At 40.4% G+C, this 23,653-nt stretch overlaps 3 protein-coding genes across 3 annotated transcripts in view; 2 read left to right on the plus strand and 1 right to left on the minus strand.

Moving 5' to 3' along the window:
- HTRA4 (HtrA serine peptidase 4) overlaps positions 1–4,675 on the plus strand; it is a 28,206-nt gene extending 23,531 nt beyond the window's left edge. Inside the window, exons 8-9 of the mRNA XM_072399776.1 lie at positions 1,610–1,705; positions 2,387–4,675. Of these exons, the coding sequence (XP_072255877.1) occupies positions 1,610–1,705; positions 2,387–2,552 (262 nt within the window). The 3' untranslated portion in view covers positions 2,553–4,675. The remainder of the gene's footprint in view (positions 1–1,609; positions 1,706–2,386) is intronic.
- A 1,406-nt stretch (positions 4,676–6,081) lies between these two features.
- On the minus strand, positions 6,082–11,939 carry TM2D2 (TM2 domain containing 2). Its single transcript, XM_072399778.1, has 4 exons — positions 11,714–11,939; positions 10,348–10,435; positions 8,887–9,002; positions 6,082–6,523 (listed from the first exon to the last, which is right to left on the minus strand). Exons 1-4 carry the CDS (start codon positions 11,890–11,892, stop codon positions 6,310–6,312), a joined length of 597 nt encoding a protein of 198 aa, XP_072255879.1. The 5' UTR covers positions 11,893–11,939; the 3' UTR covers positions 6,082–6,309.
- Positions 11,940–13,827: 1,888 nt separating this feature from the next.
- Positions 13,828–23,653, plus strand: part of ADAM9 (ADAM metallopeptidase domain 9) — a 67,111-nt gene continuing 57,285 nt past the window's right edge. The window contains exon 1 of the mRNA XM_072399779.1: positions 13,828–14,240. Within this exon, the coding sequence (XP_072255880.1) occupies positions 14,165–14,240 (76 nt within the window). The 5' untranslated portion in view covers positions 13,828–14,164. The remainder of the gene's footprint in view (positions 14,241–23,653) is intronic.

Below are 23,653 nucleotides of genomic sequence, written 5' to 3' on the forward strand. Positions count from 1 at the left end.
AGGAGTCATCTGTATGTCGGATGTCCTTAACTCAGGGACTATCTGTACACATTTTCATTGTTATGGATTCCCAGGATAATTGTCACAGATTTCAGGGAAAATGTCCAATACCAGAGCAAACACCACTAGGTGTCCATGTTCTAGTGAAAGTTACTAAATAGTTGCATAAATCTGGGTATTGAAGCAAAAAAACCCTTTTTTTATTAAACCTGATTTTTTTGTTTGCTGAAACACTATGTATCGTAAACAATTGCTGTTTTATATATAATATTCTGTTCTGGATTGGTTCCTGGGCCATGTCTGCTCAATGGATCCGATTTATAAAAGCTCCCTAAGACTGGAGAAGATAAACTATCATTGGAGAATAATGGGGGATCAAGCAAACATTGAATGGATTACTTAAAAATGTTTTGAGTAGTTGGCAAATGTTTTAAGCCCTGGACCAGATTCATTCCAGGTTAGCTTTCATAAATCATGTTCAATGTGTTTAGGCATGGCTGTTTGTAGTCCCCATCAGGCCTCCAACCTAATAACAAGATCACCAGGTACTCCTTTAAATGAATGCTGCAGAGTTTAAAACATTGAGAACAACTTTGAAAATCACCTTAACATGTTGGTGTATATACTAGAAATGTAATATTTGGGTTTAGATCTACTTTAACACATACTCCATGCAAGGAGTGTTGGGATTTGTATGGTACAATATGGAATTTGTAGATCAGCTCATATCCTCCTTTAGATGTCTGCACTTACATGGCATAAAAGAGGGTGAGTTTACCCCCAGCTTACAACCCCTTCCTACTTATTTGTGCTTGTGGATCCTCCCCATGCTGGTAATATAAGGAAGGGAAATTGGACTATTGGCTGTAACACTAGGACCAAGTTTGCACAGAGCTTCTCCCTGTTGGAGGCAATGGTATTACCCCTTTAGGTAGTCCTAAATAGCCCGACCCTTACCAGGTTGTTGGTTTAAGGGACCATTTTGGCTGTTTATATCTGTCTATACCAGAATGCATTGTTGTAAAAGCCTATGCATTGCTCATTTGGAAACCACCCAATAATGTGCTACAAATCTGTGCACATTGTGAGCACATTGCTGGTGGCTCAGCGAAACATAAAAGTTGCATTTATAAATCTGGCCCATTTAATTTATGTTTCTTTAATTTGCCTTTAAAGATCAAAATAAATTTTACTTTTCAGGTGTGCATTGGTTAAGTCAAACACATATTGGCTTCTTTTATCTCTAAGTGATCATATAATCTCATATTCCTTCTTACATGAGACAGAGATGAAAGAATCTTCTATGGCTGAAGAATCCAAATTTTTGTTTGTTCTGTGGTTGAAGAGTAACACAATTTTTTTTTTTTTTATAATTGGCATGGAAGTTGGATAGAGATGGAAAATACATTGGGTTTATTTCACCATTGTTAGTCCACAGTACGATAAGAAAATAGAAAGCATAAAAAATTAGGTTTTCCCACCATCAGGACTTTTTGGTATTTAGAAGAAAATAAATTAAAGGCTTAGGAACCAAGTCACAGAAAAACATTGAAAGGCATTGGGTGACCAACCAAACAGTAACTGTATAATGTTTGAATTGTTTTTTTAGTCTGATCCATGAACTTAAACTACGAGATAAAGATTTCCCGGATGTCAACGCTGGAGTGTATGTGTTTGAGGTCATTCCAGGAACTGCAGCTGCCAGGTAAGGAGAAGAAGAATAAAGGAAGCCACTTGGAGTTTTCCAGTTGTGTATTGGGGGCTGCTAATATAAAGTACCGGTACATGGCCTTTAAGGCTGTGCTTTTATTCAATTCAATGTGAATCCATAGAATACATCACAAAGTTCATGCACATTTTACTCAAGTTTCCTGCAAGATGAATTCAATGAAACAATGTGAGTTTTTGGTTAAATTTTGGTTAAAATTTGGGTAAATCTTGGGAACATTTATAGTCAATTTTTTCTCTACTGCAACCATTCTTAACCAGGAAATCTAAGATTCCTCCAGTGGGTATTAAGGGTTTCCTAAGCTTTGGCCAATTGACCTCCTATGTGATGGTGCTTGCCTAGTTTAGAGGTCAACCTCATTTGGCAAAGCTCTTTTTAGGTGTCATTTCAACAAGACATTTTTTTTTTATTTTAACCACAATGAGGGCATTCTTAAAGAATTCATTTTATCAGGGGTTCCTTTAGACCCGAAATTTATTCCAAGGATTTCTTTGGAGTTTGGGAAAGGCTACTCGACCGTATAAAAACAGCATAAAAATGGCGTTACAAAAGCTTTAGGTAGAAAATTAGTGCATGGAGCAAATATGAATGGTAAAGTGGCATCTGGAAGTGGAGAGACTGCAGACTAATAATGTTTTGTTGTGTTGCCCTGTGCAGTGCGGGTATGAAGGACCATGATGTGATCATCAGCATTAATGGCAGAACAGTTAGCACCACGGAGGAGGTGAGTGAAGCAGTGAAGATCAGCGAAACTTTGTCCATCGTGGTGCGAAGAGGAAATGAAGATATCATCCTCAACGTTGTACCCGAAGAAATGGGCTAAAATGCACCCATTACTTACCATGTTCTTGTTCTTCATCAAGATTACTGACCTCTACAAAGTGCATTGTGCACAGAAGTTTTCTACTTGGATTCAGACTTTGAACTCCCATTGGAGTGTCTCCTCTTTGGAATATTTTATTCCCACACTGGTTGTGGGGGGAGGCTGACTGTATGTACTCATATATATATGATTCTATACAAAGAGCTACAATGGATATGCAACTTCTGCTTTGCTAGAGGCAACCCTACTTATTGTAAAAAGCATTACCGAAGATATGAGGAATTGCATTTCTACCAACATCTACCGACAGGGAATGACAGATAAAGCCATACATATGAAGTATACTATGCCTCCTCAAAAAAAGAAAGCAAAACAGTACCCATATAGAACATACAATGACAGGGACCTTACTTTAAATGTAAATGAAAAAACAAAACACCTGATCAACTTAAAGCAAAATACCTAACAGCAGTGATTTTTTTTTCATAGGTGTATTATATAGGTATATAACTGTGTAAAATTGCTATCCCATATTACCTGTTAGTATTAATATATATATAAGCATGTGAAAGTTCAGCACATATAGGGATTCTGGGAAATACATTAAAAAATTGCCATACCATAAGGCTTAGATCATTGTTATATTTTACTTCTTTTCTGACATATTTAATCAGCGATCATCGAAATAGAAAAAGCCCCATTAATGTATGATAATAATATTGAAATGGTGCAAAAAGAAAAACCAAACAAAAAACAATGCAATGCCATAAAAATGTAGCAGTATCATGGGCTTGGGCAATAAATCATATTTCTAATTGGTTGCTAGAAGTTACTGTATTCTACATACACAGCTTTGCTTTCTAATTATCATGTACTATAGCTGCATCAGGAAAGGATTTGGGGGAACAAAAAGTCACAATGAAACATAAAGACCAAAAAACTGGCTATGCCATGATTTTACAGATTCCAAATTACATTTAGTTTTAGTTTAGGGTAATTAGGACCTTTCAGCTGTCCAGATTTAGAAAAAGGAAACCATTTTTTTTTTATAATTACAGTATTATTTTTTCTACCCAGACATACGGCTGGCAAGAGAATAAAAAGAGTGGCTAGGTGGGATTGGGAGGGATTAAGAAGGATGATGGACATCAAAAGCATGTAGGACTATGGCCCCAATATGGATACTGAAACCAAATATTTCCATGGAAGGTGGTGACTCTTGAAATAGCCAAAGTCAACTTTCGTTCGTATGACTTTTGCATAGGATATTTTATTAAATGACTTAACCTCTGTGGGTGCTGCTAATCTCACATACAGTACATTCACTGTGTCACTTTCCCCCACATACTTTTCATAGAGAATACAAAGCAAGCCATTCCAGGCTTGGATTCCTGCCATGGATGTATCACACCCTTAGTTATTTTGTATTTTTGAATAGAACGGGGGAAGAATTAAATCTCACTTTCCCACTTCACCAGGACCAGGACAAGTACAGGCCGACATTTTCTAACTCTTCCCCAATCTTTCTCAGCATGGTACTTAAAATCTGGCTGTGGGCAGTACAGATATTTGTTCACATTTGTTCTATCATATTTCCATAATTAATCAACCAAAGACTTGTTGGCTAGGTAAACTCCTCACTGGTTTCTTCTCTCCCTGGCTTAGCTGTTTCCATGATATAAAAGTCCTATAGTGAGGTTTATATTGCCCATGGCACATGGGATGAGCTTGGTTTATGTGAAAGAGATGCTAATGGTAATGTGACTTAGCCTCCAATATAAGAAATCTCTACTAAAGTATCTTAAATGAGCATGTAACCCTTGTCCGTAGGCATTCTATGTCTCCCTGTTAGCCTATATGTGGTTTATCTGAACTTGTTTTGCTATTTCAAAGGACAAAAATGAATTGTATGTAAAGCTATATAATAACTTTTGCCTATACAAAAAAAATGTTAATGTAAAAATATATCATCAAAATATGTGGCATTGAGTTACAAAAGTTTACATTTATATATATTTGAATACTTTGTATTTTTTTTGTATGCAAATTGATATATACACACATGTAACTCTCCTGTATGATGATGTAATTACATTATACTAATACAACCACATTTTGTTACATATGAACTCATCTTTTGTGTAGCAGTTGCTTGGTCTGGTTTAGGGAAACTTTTCCATACCCTTGATGTGTAAATATGATGGGAACCTACAGGGCATTTAAAATCTCACTATATTTTAAAATACACATATTAAAGTGCTCTTCAAAAGTAATATTTTTTTTTGGACTGTGGTGAAGAAGGCTACAAAACTTATAAATTGCACAAAAGAGGAACAGCGATCTGTCAGTATTTTCCCCAGAATTATTTTTAAGCTGGGTGGGAAGGAGCTGTAAGCAGGTGGTGTCCCCTGTATTGTGACCCAACTTTTAAGTAACTGCCCAAAAACAGCGGGGTGAATACTGAAGTGTTGGGTGGTTTGCCGCAGAGAACACTGATCTGTCATTTGCTTTTTGCGTTTTTGCACATCAATGCCAGTGGGAGGTTATGAAACACCCAGTTTATAGCGATTTAGCACCATCTGATTTCCACCTTTCTAAACCGCTCCAAGAAGCTTAAGGGAGGAAGATTTTCATGTTATGATGATGTGAATCCAGCGGTGTTTCAGTGGTTATGCTCTCAACCAAAAACATTTTTGGCTGATTACATTAAAAAGTTGGTACGACACTGAGAATAATGCAATGTAAAGAAAGGCGAGTATGCAGAAAATTGATGAAATTCGTTTTTGAAACTCTTATTAAATCAGAGTTGAAAAAAAATGCAGAATTTTTTTGAAGAACCCTTGTAGGGTAAATAAACTGATGAAGAGGCATACAAAGACGAAAAACAAGTGCCCCATTTAGAGATGAGCAACACTCTTGAAAATCACCTGTAAGATATTCATAAATACTACAACTAATTCGAGACCAGAAGCTACTTTTTATTTCAGTTTTCTGTGATGTTGCCAGAGCCAGCCTTCCTTCTCGACAGGGGTTGAGATATCCCCACCAATTTTTTTGCTTCATCTAACAGCTGCAGGTATTACAAATTCAGATCATATCACAAGCTTCCGGTGGCTTCCCTCCAACATAAAATAACTAATTAGTGATCCTCAGGCCTCTGAAAGCGAACAGAAAATCCAACCTCACACATAGGAGTCACTAAGATACAAAATACTGATATAACACACTGATGAGCATTCCAAACCCGATCACAATAGTATCTATGTGTGGAGTATATATTTCACCTCTATGTCACCACTAGTGTTCTCCTAGCCCCTTTTAGGCAAGTGCACCACCTGGCAGTTTTCGGTGGTTTTTGAAAAATTGGTTAACAACACAAGGGCCTCCACCCACCTACAGCTTTTTTTCCACCAGGTAAAAAAATTCTGGGGAGAATACTGCACATGATCAATCCCTGGTAAATCCCTGGCCTTGCATGGTCACCCTTTTATCCCTGCTGTTGTGGGGTCGGCACACACTACAAACAAAATCATTTTAATTACATTTATTACAATTCAAGATAAGACATTGCCAAATACTGTATAGTGTATTTACATAAGTGTATCTTACATATGAGTACATCTGTGAAAACCATTCTTCAGTGTTTTGTCTGTGCGCCATGGAACTGCCATGTGAAACTTTGCGATATCAGTCTTAGCTGAGTAGATTCTGCAGCCGCCTTTTAGATTACAGTGTCCCCATAAGGGAATAGTTCTAATCAGTATATCGTACACCAGTTGCTGTTGTCACTAGGCATGAGTCCTCCTGTGATGAGCAATATAAGATCTACAAACCACCAGATGCCCAGACCTCCCAGAGTAAGGAGCTTGCCCACAGCGGTGCCCGTGTGTCCCAGGCAGAAGCGATCTACTCCAAAGCAGCCCAGGAAGAAGGAGTACAGCAATGTGGTGATGAAATAGTGACCCGTGTACCTGTTCAGGGAAAATTCAATGAGTTGAGAACCATGATCTAATATTACAGCTTCATATTTGTGAGAACAAAACAGATATAAAGGGCACACATTAAAGCAGGATTTCATCATTTTACTGAAAATCCCTTACTGTCCATTCAGAAACCAAGGGTGTAACAAGACATGTAAGTGTTATTTTTTCCCCTTTGCAGTTAAGTGAGGTCAAAAAGAGCCGTGCAAAACAAAACTGGCATTTAATGTGTGTATTTATTGGTTTGCCTGAAGTTCAACTTTATATGACCCAGTACTTTAACCTAGACAGGGCAAAAAGTTCACTTAACTTCCACCTGATCAGAAGCATAAATTCACCTTTCCATTGTTTACCTAATACTACTTTCAGTTTTGGGAGTGTAGAGTATGAAGCAGAATATGACTTATGGCTTTTTTTCTTCTCATGTGACCCAACACACGTGCTGGGAGACTGGTCTGGAGCGGTCAGATGGGACAGAGAGAGCGCCTTGAACTTAATAAAAGCTTCAGCAAGTCTGGAGCCTACTCAACTTTTTTCTCCCTTTCAATGGCTGAAAAAAGCGGTGAGAAAGCAAAAAGAAGGAATGTATATTCTGCAGGTAATTGTGGGAAGTTAAGTTACCAAGTTGTTTTGTCCTGCATAGAAGGTGCAGGGTCCATATCCAAAACAGTTTGCACAAATCATTATGACCATATGGGTTACAGGCAACTATCACAGCATAAATGCTTCTTTTTTTCATTTCTAGCTCGACTGCTTTAAAGACCTGCAATTAGCTTTACATTTTAAAAATAAAAACTCTCGCTGTTTAAAACAAATGGCCTCCTTATACCATCACACTTTCTTGCGCAGTCCTTTCTCCAGCCCCTTTTAGCCGTGTGCACCACCTGGCAATTTGTAGTATCCACCTAGCTGATTTTGGGCGGTTACTGAAGAGTTGGGTCACAATACAGAAGATGCAACCAGCCTACAATTTCATCCCATCTGGCTTAAAAATGTGGGTTTAACACTGTTGTGTAAGCCTACAAGCAGCATTTTTGCATTAAAAACAAGAAAAAAAAAAAAAACTTAAAATGTCACATAGAAGGCAAGGAAGTGAGTTGTATGTTCTTCTAAATCCAGATATATTTTCTTTGCTTCAGGTGGTGGGGAGTAATGAAAACAAACTTTTTGAAAAAGGGGAAGTTAATGCAACTCTGTTGCATTGCATTAGCAAATTACAGGTCTGCCAAATGCCAATTAATTGTTAAAGTCTACCTAAAAATCAAAACATTAATTTAGAATATGGGATGATTAGAACTCTGGTTGTGTGTTGTATTGCTGTATGGTTTCCTGCATTATTGGTGTTGGTGTTCGAATTCAGGTTGTCCTTATGTTCAACCCCAATATGGGTGTTCGAATTCAGAAAGACCCGACCAGAAAAACACGGGAATCGACTTTGTGTGTAAAATAAATGTGTAAAAAATAAGATGAGGCTTTAATGTTAAAGTAGTCTATTGAATGCGTGTGATTTGTGTAACTAACTTTTATTTTCTTACATATTATTCCACAGTGACAGGATGATTCCCACGGCTGCATTCATTCATGAGCACAGCAGTGGGAATCCTCCTGTCAGTGTGGGATCCCCAGGCGCTAGAGGTTAAATGAGGAAAAGTCTCCCCATTAATCTACTCTAGTGCTCTGTGATTAGCTGAGGAAAGGTCATCCCTGATGACAGCTCAAGCATCATTAGAATTTTCCTCTCCTCAGCCAATCAAAGAGCACTAGAGGTGAATGAATGGGGAGACTTATCCTCATTTAACCTCTAGTGCCCGGGGATCCCACACTGATAGGAGTCCCATGGCTGTGCTTATAAATAAATACAAGATGATTACCACAGCTTCATTCATTCATTAGCACAGCCGTGGGACTCCTGTGTTCTTGGATAGAGAATCTCTATTCAAGAACACATACTACAGTTCCGCTAGGGCTGCAAGAGCAGCTCTTGTAGTTTTACACAGTCCCAAAAAATAACCCGAATTTCCCCCCCATGGTGTTCGAATTCGACGTTCGATTGCCTGAACAATATCGGCCTATTCGATGGAATAGCTGTTGAATCTGAGATATTAGACCAACACTATTCATTATCTATTTGTCAGAGTTAGAACTGGAACTGAAAGAGAGGGAAAATGTAAAACTTTGAGTTGCCACCAGACAATGCGCAATTATTTAGGCTTTAGAAAGATGTCCTCCCCCATTCTGTTTTGTCTTAGCCAAAACATAGATATAATTTAGACTAAAGAATCTCACTATTGATGAGACAATCTCACACACTGCGCTTTTAGTAAATAGAATACAAAAGAGGTGTTAATGCGTACTTGATGCATGGCTTATTCCCACGTTGAAATGAGCGAGGTCCAGCGCATTCAATGCCATATAAAGCATGGCACATGACTTTCGTATGTTCCACATCACCATATGCCTGTCCTCCAAACTATAAAAGAAGAAACAAGTTATTCTTCAGAAGATTTAAACAAACTTGACAAGTAAAACACATGATTCAGACATCCTGTTTTCCCCTTAAACAATGAGCATTGCCCTTATAAGGTATATTTTAGACTTTCAGGGATATGTGCCATATACCCCACCTGGAACGTCACAGCTTTTTCTTCAAAATCTTTAAACCAGGGTAGATTGAATAATGTGAATTTACACTAGAGATTCTCTTCACTTCAAGGCCTGTCTACTAAAATAAATAAAATCTGAAGTACGCACACTGACTGGCTGGCTGGCTGGAAAGATTTTTAAAGCAAAATGCTGTGCCAAACATTGAGTATCGCTGGAACACTGCAATATTGGAACAGTGGTTGGGACAGCCAAGAGGCTGACATGATGTCAACCACTAGAGAGCACCTGTTCAAGTAATATAAAAGGATGAGGTTGTATAATAGAACTGTTCCTATTTACAGCAGAGATATAAAGTCCCACACTTGTGTATGCATGTTCTAACAACATGCATGCTTCATACTGATGAGATGATCACCCTGTATAAATATATAAACGGTATATATAGAAAACTCTCTTTCCCATTATTCACTTTGAGATCATTACAAAGAAGAGGACACTCTTTGTGTCTGGAGGAAAAGAAGTTTAAGCTCCGGATAAGGAAGGGATTCTTCACTGTAAGGTCTGGGAAAATATGCAATCGGATCCCTGAGGAAGTAGTTTCAGTAACTACCATAGATTGCTTCAAGAAAAAGCTGGATGTTTCTTTAGAAGCACAGAATATAACTGGGGATTAAGGGTTTAAAGTAAAAGTGACAGTGACTGTTGATCCAGGGAACATCCGATGGCCTCATGGAATCAGGAAGGAGTTTTTCCCCTGTTGAAGCAATTTGTACCAGGGGTTTTATTGCCTTCCTCTGGACCAACTATGTCTTATAGGGTTTTATATCTGGGATATGTTTACTTACTTAGAAGTTAACTTGAAGGACTTATGTATCCTTTCAACCTGACTAACTATGTAACTATATGTAAAACAGGTGAAACTGAATGCCTCCAGGATTACTGAATACTTTTTTTCTCCCTTTAAAGGAATATAATTATTCTAAGAGACATAGACCCTTCCTACATATTGGGGACCTATATAATAAATGACACAGGAAGCTGTTTTTACAGTAAACAAGTAACGATGATGATCTGAAACCTACATCACTGCGGTCAGGGGAATTTTTTTTCTATTCTCATGGGAAATGACTGTTTTAACCTCAAGATCATGAAATGATAAAAATGAACCCAGAAATAAAAACACAAACACCAACAGTTATTCCGACATTTACCTTGGTGCAGCCATAGCCGACCTCTTGTTTCATGGACTCATTTCCTGTGTGGTCCACCGGATCATCACATTGTATGAATTCTTCTGGTCTACGAAGAAGAAAATAAGTTGTGAAGATTCAAACAAATGCTAATGTGAGATATAAGGAGCGGATGACATTTATTTGAACTGGGCACAGCATTTACCTAGCTGTCATTTTAAAGCCAACAGAACTTTCACTTTAATTCAATGGAATACATTGGCTTTGTATCAAAACAAAAGGTGGGCAAAGTCTTAGGCTATGTACACACGTTAGATAATTATTGCCCGAGACGAATAGTCGGGTTCATTTTGGGCAACAGTCTGACATGTGTACAGCGGTCACCTGATGTTGCTGAATGACCGCTATACAAGTCAAGGGAGGGGAGCACAGCAGGGAGCCGCCCGCTCATTCTCCCTCTATAGATCAGAATAGCGTTGTGTGTAGAGCGCTTGCTCGCTCATCTGTCATTCTCGGACACTGCAATGATCATGAAAGACGGTTTCCAGCCATAACAATTGTTGGCTACTTTACAGTTTGATTTCTTTGGAAAGCCACAGACTAAAAAACCTGACATCTGATAGCATGGTGTATTCCATTCAAATAAAAGGTCACGGAAATGTACTTCATTTTACAAAACAATGCACACAATCATAGTGTGAACGATGTCTAACTTAACATGAACATGCCTGGCCAAAAATAAAATTCCCAAGTCTGTGGGAGCAGTGTGATGATCTGGGGTGCCTGTGGGGGAGTGTAGTGTTTCAGGGTGCCTGTGGGGGCATTATGATCTGGGTTGCCTGTGTGGCAGTGTTATGGTCTGGGGGGTCCTGTGGGCGCAGCGTAAAGCTCTGAGGTGCCTGTCTGGGCAGTGTGATCATCTGGGGTGCCTGTGAGGGAAGTGCGGTGATCCGGGGTGCTTGTATGATCTGGGTTGCCTGTTTGGCAGTGTTATGATCTGTGGTGCATGTGGGGGCACTGCGTCAATCCGCATGTGGGGGAAGTGTAGCGATCCAGGGTTCCTGTGGGGCAGTGTTATAATCTGGGGTGCCTGTGGGGGGAAGTGCAGTGATCCGGGGTGCCTGTTTGGCCAGTGAAGTGACCCGGGGTGCCTGTATGGCCAGTGCAGTGACCCGGGGTGCATGTGGGGGCAGCGCAGTGCAAGGAGTAATAATGTGCATGCATTAAATGCAACACTGGGCTGCTTCCATTTTGATCACCTAATAAATAATTCCCTGACCCAGCTGAGTATAGTCAGTGTAGAAGGTCATTCACAGAAACACATCCTCCAGGCCTGACAACAGTATACCATTGGCAGCACAGCAGCGTTGTCACCCCTGATACTCACAAGTACTCGCACAAGACATAGGGTCCCTTGGGGTCTATGTGTTCGGGTACAGGGACGGTGCTGGGTTCTGTAGAGGTGGCCGGACTGGTTTGGTTCTGAGAGGCGATAAGGGAAAAGGTGAGCAGCAGGCCCTGACCTCCCAATAATAGATAAGTCATCGGCGGCATCGGCCACCCCATCTTCCTGCTGCAGCGCCCTAAACCCGCACTGAGCGGCTTCTTCCGCCAGGACTCTACGCCGCCAATCACAAGACAGAGAGTTACGTTCCTTGTACGACCTTACGTAGCCGCACGCAAGCTCTACATTCTATTAACAGTTAGTCTCCACTTTTGGAGCCATTTTGGCAGGGTTCCTTTCCTCTGCAATAATAGGGTTTTGGTCTCCGAGAAAATGGCCGAATCCAGGACAACAAAGGAACCACACTCATATATTCATTTCTCAAGATGTTTTACAAAACACATAGCACCCCAGAGTGTGGAAAAAGTGACACCAACAAATATTCTCTGTGTTTACAAGCACCATTGTTTTATTATTTATATGACAAATGAATAAGACAAGTCAGGGTTATGGCTGCTGGCAGGGTCGCACACCTTGGCATGTCATCCAGAACCTATCCTCTAGATAAATCCTGGCCCCGTCATGTGTAGTGTTTACTGGAGGCAAATGGAGAAGGGTGACAACACAGGAAAGCTCAAAACCTGATAACAGGAAGTGCTTGAATAATGAACCTTATGGCAGATTTACCAGGTGTCCTTCTATTAATGGCCTGCTCATGCTATGGCGCATGCTGGTTAATGTGTGTTAGGCCGCATATTATTGTCCCACCTCTTCCCCCACCTCTTAGATTGTAAGCTCTTAGGGGCAGGGTCCTCTCCTCCTCCTGTGTCACTGTCTGTATCTGTCTGTCATTTGCAACCCCTATTTAATGTACAGCGCTGCGTACTGCGCTGCTTTGGTGCTATATACATTCTGTTTAATAACAATATTAAAAATTGCATTAGGGAAGCCCATGCATTTATTGGCTGCCTAAGTGCACCTTGGCAGTGTATTCTTGGCAGCACATAGCAACGCAACACTCGCCAATCAGCAAGGTGCATTGGCTGCCATTTACGATTAATTGCACCATATTGCATTAATGCTACCCCGGTGCAATAGAAACTGCGGATTTAAATTCCAACAGGAACTGGGAAACAGTGAGTTTTGCACAGATGAGATTTTAGGGCCTGGTAATGTGTATTACACCCCCTGGTACACTGTGGTGCCATTCATTCCACATGGCACATTATCAGGGTAATTGCACTTCAGCTGGGTACCTTGCTGCACTTTCTTTTGTCTATTGTAGCGCATTGGGCCTCCTACACAAATGCAATTGTTACACCTCTGCAGAGTCTCAATTACAGGTAGTCCCCGGGTTAAGGACATCTGACATAGGGACAACTCCTAGATACAATGGGGCTTCTCTGCTCACTCGTGTGGCTTGATAGGTGGGCAGAAAAAAATCATTTGCTAAACACAGCTGAGGTTGTGGGTGATCTTAAGGACAAAGCTTTTTCTGCAGCCTCTTGTAACTCTTTAATGACCAAGACAAACACTGCAGTTGTTTCTTTTTGCATATCAAAGCACAGCTTGCTCCAGAAGTTAATGAATGTCTAGACTCCATAAAGTTTTTTTTTGCTTTGTTTGTGATTAGCTCACAGTGAGGATTTTTTACAGTAACTGACACCACGCGGCCTAATAATATGTGGAGACAAAAATTTGTCCTAATTTCATTTATTAAAATAATGATGTACCTTTTCTGACTTACAAATTTAACTTAAGAACAAACCTACAGTCCCTAATTCGTATGTAACCTGGGGACTACCAGTACTGAATTTAGGTTTCATTTACAACCTGCAATAAATAATTTTTGCATGCTCTGATCATTAGATTGAGAATTGCTTATTTTACTGACAATAAGCTTTGAATAAACTGCAGTTCGATTTCTAGACACAAGATGTCACTGCTGTCAGCCAGAGTGTCCAATGAGCGGCGGGGCCCTGGCAGAGTAGTGGCCGGTGTGCGCATGCGCGTTGTGCAGCTTTGAGGTCAGGGAGTGATCAGCTGGGTAGAGTGCAGTGTGTGCACTTCTATGGGAAAGCAAAGCCAGAGGCGGGACACAGACATCATCTTTATCCTCCTGGTAACAAGGACTTACCCCCTCCAAGGAGGAAGTACTGCATTCTACCCACTGCCTGGGAACTTCTGAGATTGCTGACTTCTTATTGTTCCTGCACTAGGGGGGTATTCATGTCTTGTTTATTATATGAGGCTCTGCTAGGGAGGGTATGATTGGAGAGAAGATCAGGATGGCCATGACACTATAAAAAGTGGATTTCAGTCCTGTTGGATGGCACTGTGATCATACTGGGAACTATTTCTGCTCTTTATAAACAATATTCAGGTCTGCATGCCATGGCAGCCAACAGCATGTCTGCCCCCTTCTACACAGGATCCCTACTGCTGATCCTTACCTGCTTGGGTGCCTTAGGTAAGACATTTCTGCATTCTACTTTTCTAATGTAATTCATAAATATGCCTGTATGCGTTATTCTATGTATTGTACATCGCCATGGTATGTGTTGGTTATTTATATAAAAATACAAACAATAATGTGATATAGAAGGGCTGATTTAATAACAATCACATTGCAAACCACTAATGATCACAGTGCATAGTGAATGCTGGTAAATAAAAGTAATAAACTGTATAGAAAATTTGAAAAAAATATAACATAATACAGAAACAATAATATTGCTGCGATATTTACTAATGGACCGGTTTGGGAAGTGCTTCTATTTTTTTTATAAATGAAATATTGAAGGGGTTGTATGCATTGAAGCTGTTTTGATTTTAATCATGTTAATTATTATCACTTTGATCAATGTTGTGCAAAAACTTTTAGCAGCCAATCAGAAATCATCTTTTATCGCTGTGATAATAAAGGGGAAATGTCTTGTGATGTACAGAATGTAGCATATATATATATATCATGATTCCTGTCCTGATGACTCTGTATGTAAGGGCTATATCTGTATGGAGCAATGTTTCATAAGTTTTTTTTTTTTGTACCATGAGGGCCCCTTAAAAAAACTTGAACCCCTTCTATAATAAATCCACAGCTCAGAGTACATTAGTGTGGTGGGAAGTGGCATTGCTGACCAGTGGGAAGAATGTCACCCCTACAGATTGCCATAAGATCATAGGTGTCACTTTTACTGACTTGAGGTACAAATTGCTCAAGGAACCCCTGGAAACCTCTGGAGGAACCCCAGTGGAGAAACATTAGTATGGACTATAGCCGGGGGTGTCACATGCTGTGTCTATGCCAATGATTAGATTGTGTCACAATCTTGTTTTATGATGCCACATGACATGGGGATGCATCACCTGACTCCTATAGGGCCGGCCATGGCAAATACAACAAGCTTTGTAAATCTCCCAGCAGCTTTTGTCATCGGCCTGGGGGTGGATTTTTTTTCTGAGTGTTCTAGTTGTTCCATGACAATCTGTGATGTGAAATTGTTATGAGTGTGGTTTGCTGTCAAAGACAAATGAAATATAACAATCTGAAATATGTGTTGGGTGTATATCAAAAGGGGACAAAATAATGTATTCTAGTAACTGTATGTCTGACTTTCATTTGTTTCCTTCAATCTTCTCTCCGTACCTAATACATGTAAGCAGAATTTTAGATAATTGTGAGTTTATTAAAAAGAAAACAACTGAAATATCACGTTGACATAGGTATTCAGAGCCTTACTGAGTACATAGTTGAAGCACCTTTGGCACAATTAGATGTTTGAGTTTTTGGGTGATGATACTCCAAGCTTTGCACACCTGGATTGGGGGATTTTCTCGCATTCTTTGCATGGGGATTGTTAGCGGGCAGTCATTTTAAAGAGATGTTTGATGGGGTTCAATTCAGGGCTCTGACTGGGCCACTCTAGGATTAATAATATTATCATTACTACTACTACACATTATTTACATAGTACTGACATATTATGCAGCGCTGTACAAAGTCCATAGTCATGTCACTAGCTGTCCCTCAAAGGAGCTCACAATCTAATGTCCCTACCATAGTCATTTGCCTTTATTACAGTCTAAGGGAAATTTGGGGGAAAGCCAATTACCTAACCCAGAGGAAACCCACGCAGACACTTAGGAGTTGTCCGTAAGCCACTCCTGTGTTGGCTTCCCTTTGTGCTTTGGGTCATTGTCATGTTGGAAAGTGAACGTTTCACCCAGTTTGAGGTCCTGAGCACTGTAGAACAGGTTATCATTGAGGATATCTCTGTACTTTGCTTCTTTCAGCTTTCCCTCAACCTTCACTGATCTCCCGGTCCTTGCTGCTGAAAGAACTCCCCCCACAGCATGATGCTTCACACCACCATGCTTCACTGTTGGCCTGGTATTTGGCAGTTGATGATTGGTGTCTCCATAAAATGTATATATGTAGACCAGGGGTTCCTTGCGCATTTTAAACCTCTGGTCTGTTACTATTGACCCCAATGATCTGTAAGGGTGACATTCTTCCCTCTGACTAGCAATGTAAAATGAATTCTGACCACCACACTAATGTACTGTGAGCTGTGAGCACAGACATTATATGAGGGTCTCCAAGGGTATGTTTTATCTGAATCTTGAATGCTTTCTGTTTCTTCCAGATTTGTGCAGAAGCTTCCTGTATTAAGACCGGTCACTGCTGCTGTTTACATGTGTGTACTGTGGCTGGTCTTGTATCCGCCCCCTCTATTAGTTTCCTGCTGCAGCCTGTAGTGGGTGGGGTTTCTGGGTCCCTCCCACAGCTCTGCATTGACTATGTGCAGCTCTGTGATGATGTCACCACTAGGTAATTAAGGTTTACTAAAACATTAGGTGCACAAAGTGGTTTTATATCCTTTTTGGCTTCTGAAGAATATCTTTAGTGAAAGTTTCTGTGCTCAGAGATCAGCTATAAATAAACGCTTGAAACTTTACTGTTGATCCTGCCAAGTATGTTGTGAGCTGATTTGTATTTTGTTTCACTTCAGTTCCATTGTTTCCAGCTATTTCTGTTGGTTATAGAACATCAATGACTTCTATATGAAAGTGAATGGTAATTTCTGCGTGAGTGTCAGCATTAACATTGGAGAGATATGGGGCTGGTTTACTACCGGTATATCATAGCTAGACAGACCAGCCAGGTTTATCTTAACTTCTACAACAAATGTCAGGTAGCTGCTTTATAAATGCTTTTCTATTGTCACTGAAAGCCAATCGTAGACAGGAGATTAGGAATTGTATTACGTCCTGCTTCATAACCACCCACACAAAGATCTGGTATTGTCCCCCACCTGGAGTAAGCAAATAGCATATTTTATATCAACAAAGGTTTAGTTTCTTGGCAGGTGAGCACTAGCACAGAAGTGACGACACAGAGGCTTCATATGTCACAATAGTTATTTCTTATTATTATTAAACAGGATTTATATAGCACCAACATATGCAGCGCTGTACAATAAATAGGGGTTGCAAATGACAGCAGATACAGACAGTGACACAGGAGGAGGAGACCCTGCCCTGAAGAGCTTACAATCTAAATATAATAACTTTGCAGGTCTTGTGTGAATGGTATATAGTGTAGCTCTATCATTTCTCGGCTGGGTAAAATTCATGAACCATACTATAACTTTAGGATAGGGTTTACAAGGGAAATTAGGGTTAGTTATAGAATTTGTCTACTCCAGAGATGGATGGAATGAGAATGATTACATCCCATTTTGGGGGGAAGCCAACTAACCTCACTGCATGTTTTTGGAATGTGGGAGGACACCCATACAAACACGGGGAGAACCTGCAAACTCCATGCGGCTAGTGTCCTGGCCAAGATTCGAGGCTTGCACCTAACGCTGTGAAGGCCATAGTGCTAACCACTGAGCCACTGTACAGTATAGTGCTCAGGTTGCTGTCAACAACGGACAGAATCTCCTTATTGTGAAAGATCCCAGAAAGAACAATCAAAACATCCTATAGAAATAGCCAGACCAAACTTTAAAGACTCTGAAGGAACATTTTAGATGTACTTTCTTATCTCAAACAAGACCAGTGTAGCCAACACATTTCAGGGACAACAACCCCCTTCATCAGGGCTTTTAGTATGATACATGAACAGTGAGGGACTCATGTGATTGTGTGAGTATTAGAATCGGTAAAGTGAGGCAATATTATGAAGTTGTTGGCAGGGGTGCACAGTAAATGTTTCCCTGGGTTCTACACTTGCAATCGGAGGGTCAGTTCAGGCCAGGCATCCCTTATGGCCACTGATATCTTCAGTAGGTTCCTCCGAGAGTCTTTTCTCCTTCACGTGGCTCGTCTCAGGCTGTATGAATGCATCTGCTAAGCCCAAACTTGTTTCAGTCCTTGGGTGGCAAGCTGTAATTATATTTTGTTCACACCCCTGGCAGCAAAGGGTTTCATGATGAAAAGATTGATCTCTGTGGCCTTTTTGTCTTTTACTTTTGTATTGTGCGATATGTGCTTTTACAACTGATTGTTGTAGTGTTTCTAAACTTCTTTTCCCAGCGCTGTCTTGAATTCCAGGCAAATGTCTAAATACACTGCTGGAATACGTATATTAGGGCTGTTTTACATGCCAAAGGATTTGCATTCCTGTCAATCCATTAGTGGCATTTACACAGCTCTGCCTAGCAGGGAAGGGGTTCCTTTACAGCCCCACTTCCAGGTGCAGGGACAGCTGGTTTGGAATCCCCTATTGTCCCCGGGTGCCTATTTTATTACTCCTGAATCATCTTCTTTATCAGAACAAGATCTCTCTGCTGATAGTGGCATTATCACCAGAAAACACACACTGTTCTTAAACAGGCGAGAAGAAAAATGACTTTTTTTTTTTTTTTTTGATTGACAATCAGTTATAGGAATACAATTGGAAATAAATGATTTCTGGCTTTATTGTGAACTACAGACAAAACTTTGGTAGAGGTGGTCTTTCGTAGTTAAGAATTTATTTATATAAAGGGACAGTTGCAGTTTATGACTTCAGGGTACTGCCTATTGTACACTATAACCCATATAGCAAACCTAATGACATCTTTATCAGTAGTAATGTTGGTATTAGGATTATTATTACCTTGTATTTATATAGTGGCAACATATCATTCAGTGCTTTACAAAGTCCATAGAGATTGTATTGCCTGTCCCTTGGTGTGGGCCTACAATCTACCATAGTCATGCCAATAATACAGTCTAAGGCCAATTCTGGAGGAAAGCCAAATAACCTTTTTGCCTTTTCTAAACTCTTATGCATCTTTATAAAGATGCTTTTTTTCAAACTCCGCTAGAAGATGTCTGTTACCATCCCATTGCAGATTGTCTGTTTAACAAACTGCAGCATCACCGGCCTCCATTTAGCCATGAAGTTCCACCTTTCTCGGCATCCCCAGCACAGACACTGAGGCTGTGCTCAACCAATCAGCAGATGGGTTTCTGAAATCAGTCCTGTCCTGCTTTTCGCTGCTAGTCCTATTTACACCTCCCTATTATTATTATTACACAGTATTTATATAACTGGCCCATTGGAGAACCAGAAAAAAAATATTATCATTACCTAGTATTTATATAATGCTGACATATTACACAGCGCTTTACAAAGTCTGCATTCATGTCACTATCTGTCCTTCAAAGGGACTCCAGTGTTTGGGGGAAGCCAATCTAACCTAACTGCATGTTTTTGGAATGTTAGTTCCCTGGCTGAGATTCCAACCTGGGACCTAGCACTGCAAAGGCCAGAGTGCTAACCTCTGAGCCGCCGTGCTGCCCAAGTTCCAGGCTCTGATTTCTGCATCCCCAGCTCATTTTCTGCACTTGCCCAGTGATATTCTACCTGTGATTTTTGGATACTAACCTCGACTTGACCCTGACGTCCCTCTTTGTTGCTCTTGTCCTGTTTTGACTACATTTTTTTTCCTTCTACCGGCCCCAACCTCAGTCCATTCTGGCTATGAATATTGCTACCTTATGCCCCAACCTCTGTCTGTCTTGACCCATAGTATTGTCTGCCATCTTGCCTGATCCCTGGTTGACTCAACATCAAAGTCAACACTTTGTCCCACCCGCTCTGGTAGGGAGAGCCTGGGGGCCGTGACTTGGTGTCCTCCTTTGGCAAAGTGGACGTGTGACCACTATAGACTCTGGCGAAGACCTGGACACACATAGACTCTTCACCCCAAGTCTTCCTATACCTATTAAAACTATCTACTCCACACTTTTCTGCTGCTTCCAGGAACAAATTATGTCAGGGGTTCTAGACTCCCTTTATTTGTATTTTCTTTTGTTGCTTTAGGTATGTTCCCCTAACATGACCTTCGATAATTTGTATCAGTACAACACGTCAAATTGAAGTCTATGGGATGTTAATAGGCGAGCAACCATATGTTTCTACTAGCCGAAGTAGAAACACCTCAACCAAACCTTTACCACCTAAAGTATAAGAATAAATGAAGTAGCCCTAACCCCTCCATTGACCTAATCAAAGCCACCATACTCCTCAGGTCCATGCACTGTGTCTGTCGACAAGGTGATTGAGAATAGCCTGGGCCCTATAGAAGTCAATGGGGCTTTACTATACAAATATGTACAGCAGAGTGTCTCGGGATGTAGACAATCTTTAGACCTGGTTCTTGGATCTCTTTAAGTACTGAACAGTGAAGGGGAGGGTTGGTTAATTTAGGCAGTGTAGAGCAAGTGGGAGAATATTAGGGGTATTTGTTCCTTATCTACCCCTGGGCACTAGGTGTACCCCTACACCCAAATCTTTCTCTCTAGACAAAACCACTTGATTTGAAAACTGGAGGGAATGTTTATTATTTGTTAAAATCTTCCAAACGATTGCATCACATCTCCTTAAAAACATTCAGTATTTCCTTGTACAAAAACATGTAAGAAGGGTGGAACTGACTCCCATTGTTGTAGATTGGGTACAAAATGGTTAAATTCAGCAAACATGACATAGCACACATGCTTTCTAATAGGAGAAAGGGGGAGTTTTGGGAGAAAGTTGGATGACTAAATTTTGCTGTACTTAGCGGCATGTTTCGGGTAAAGTTTTTAGTTTCCCTAGAACATTGCATTGACCATATCCAAAAGCATGCTTGAACCCTGTCTAAACTCCTCCTTCACCATCCCCTGTGAAATCAGAGTCTATCGGATGCACAATAAAGAAAAAATCCAACTACAAATGTAACTACATCCTAAACATTATAGTTGCATTTATTAAAAGTTGCATTATATATTTTTAATTGCAACTGATGTAAGTACTTGTCTTTATATTAACATTTTGTGATTTCCAGCAGCACTAATTTAGCATCAGATTAAACTAAGCAAGGTTTTTGGCTAATTTAAGTGCTGACAATAGGAAAGATCAGAATGATGAGGTACCAGTCTTCTGCTTCTCCTTCATTGGCACAGGCAGGAAGCAGGGGGGTTACCAAGCTGCATTGTCAAGTCCTCCACCTGGCTCTACTGTATAAATCTCAGGGATGAATGGACAACATTACAAATCCTTTGGCAGATAAAACAACTTAGGTATGTACTTGTTTACCTTGACGAGAAGTATGATCAGCATGGAAACAAATGAGGTTATCCTATTTGCTTTTGAGCTTAGATTCACTAAAAGCAGCCTTTGTTAACCTTTTCACCCCTGAGGAACCCATAAAGGTGTTGGGGAGCCCCTGCTACAATCGAACGAATCCGACAGCTATAAAGGTTCTTGGTTTCATGCAGGTGGCTCTGCCAATTGGTGTTGGCCCATGGACCATGCAGGCTTCATCCCTTGGGAGGTCAATAAGCCACAGTTTAAAGAACCTGCGGCAATTCCTGAAGGAACCCTGGGGTTCTGTTTAACCCTGATTGAGAATTGCTGCTTTAAAGAGATACATATATTCATTGAGACTATTTTTAATAAGTTATTTGTGTTTCTTTTTAGGTATGTAAAAATTTTGGCCATGTAGGAGCATCAGAATTCTTGTGTTCCACGTCTAACGTTTTGAGGTTTTTATCTTCCGAACAGAGTAGACGCTTATTACAGCTTTGTATTATAGGAATGCTTGTATACAGTCCAATGAAACAGGATGACCTCTTCCATACTGCACCATTGACATATAGCTGTCTGTGTCAGTGAATGCATGGGAACGAGCGACACAGACTAATGTGGGATCTGTGACTTCCTGTATTTGGATATATTGAGCCCCTGCAGTTAATTAAACATCACGTAAACATGGTTTCCATGACCTTATCCTCTTAGGACAACCATTGTCTCCGTCATTCAGGAAGCATAATCAGCGAAAGCTGTAAAGAAAAAAGTTTTCTACTCTTCCCAAAGGGATCTATTCATAAAGTATTTTATCCCAATTTCAGCAGATCAGATCCTTACTTACAGGGCCATATGAGGGGCGATCAAACTTTGTATGGTTTGAGTGCCATACCGTGTTTACCCTATGTTGAATCGCCACGTTTTTCTAGATGCAATGGCCATTGCCTGGTAGGTTGTTTTCTGTGGCCCATTTGGAAGATTTCCGTCAATTTCCGTTCCATGGATACAACAGATTGCTAAATATGAAAAGGGAAGGTCTTCTTTTAGAGAGTTGCCACTAAAACAGGTATCCACATCAGAAGATTTGCCGGTTCTTATCTATTGATGATTCAAAATGTAAAGAAAATGAAATCTTTAAGTCCCCTAACAGTGGTCACTAAGACAAAAGAGGGTGAATCTCTCTAACAGAGACACATGTAACCCTCACCCTACCCCTTCCTTTCTCTATCCCAAACTACAGCAAACAAAGCTTCGACTAGAGATGCACTTGAAGTGCCGTACATACCGGTCTTGTGCCCATTCTGCCCCCCTCACCCAGCACGTTTATCCTTTGCCCTCGCTCTATGTCACAAGTTGTTTTCACAGGTTCCCAAGACTTATGTTGTGGTTTGGTGACTACGGTAAAAAAGTTTGGTTCACAGCCCAGATATTATAAATTATATAAATATATTCCTATTTCCAGGACATGAGAAATTGAAAACACTTCCCAACAACCGAGACCTCTCACTTTATATGGAAGCTGCCTTCCTGGCTTGTGAGAAGATGCTGCCAAAATACCGGTCGGGGGGGGTGGCTGTTGTGATCCGAGCCAGGGCTTGACAACACGTGTTAACAATGTGCTGATGCCCTCCCCGTGAAATCATTGACTGCTCTTAAAGGATCCCTCAATGATTTTAAACTTTTCAAAAAGGAACATAGATGAAGATGACATGGAGAGAATTTTTTTCTTCTCGTAAATTTCCATTGAAAGATTTAAATTGCTACCTATAAAGACTTTTCATTATAATAAAGTATATTATAATCATATATACTTAACTCTTCTGCTGCCCACCAAATGGAGCTCTTTTAAAGAGAGCACACCACTTGAGTCTTCAAAGTTCGACATTTTTAGCAGTGTTGCATTTCAGGTTCTAGCTGCTCTCGATGGTTCCTTCCACCAATTCCTACTTTAGTATTGTGTGCTATAGAGAGTAGGGGTTGGTGGTAACCACTAGGTCCCTCAAAGGCCCAGTAGCAGATTTATTTGTTTCAGAGTCTCCAGGGGGCAAATTCTCTTCTTCGGAGCAAAGTTTGGAGGCATAGGTATGCGCATTGAGAGAACGAGAGGATTTGCAAGTTTCTGTATAAAGAAACCCTTTTTTCAGCATTGGTATTAAATGTTATGGGCATTTTAGGGGCCAACATATTTAGAAGAGGAAAACGCCCAGTATTTAGTCTTTTTCTGAAGGTGCTGATGAGTTCACATAGCTGCATGCTGGGAGACTTGAGTACTCAAAACGGTGATAAGGTGCCCATGCACAGCGGTGGAGAAT

The sequence above is a fragment of the Pyxicephalus adspersus genome, chromosome 2 (genome assembly GCF_032062135.1).
Source record: "Pyxicephalus adspersus chromosome 2, UCB_Pads_2.0, whole genome shotgun sequence".
Classification (NCBI taxonomy): Eukaryota; Metazoa; Chordata; class Amphibia; order Anura; family Pyxicephalidae; genus Pyxicephalus; species Pyxicephalus adspersus.

Bases quoted from the DNA above. Each gene is read 5' to 3' on its own strand.
- TM2D2 (XM_072399778.1), bottom strand. From the start codon at position 11,892: ATGGGGTGGCCGATGCCGCCGATGACTTATCTATTATTGGGAGGTCAG. The intron at 10,436-11,713 runs GTGAGTATCAGG...TCTTCTTCGTAG, and splicing joins TATGTCTTGTGCGAGTACTT to ACCAGAAGAATTCATACAAT. The intron at 6,524-8,886 runs GTACGCATTAAC...TTCCCTGAACAG, and splicing joins GGGAATAAGCCATGCATCAA to GTACACGGGTCACTATTTCA.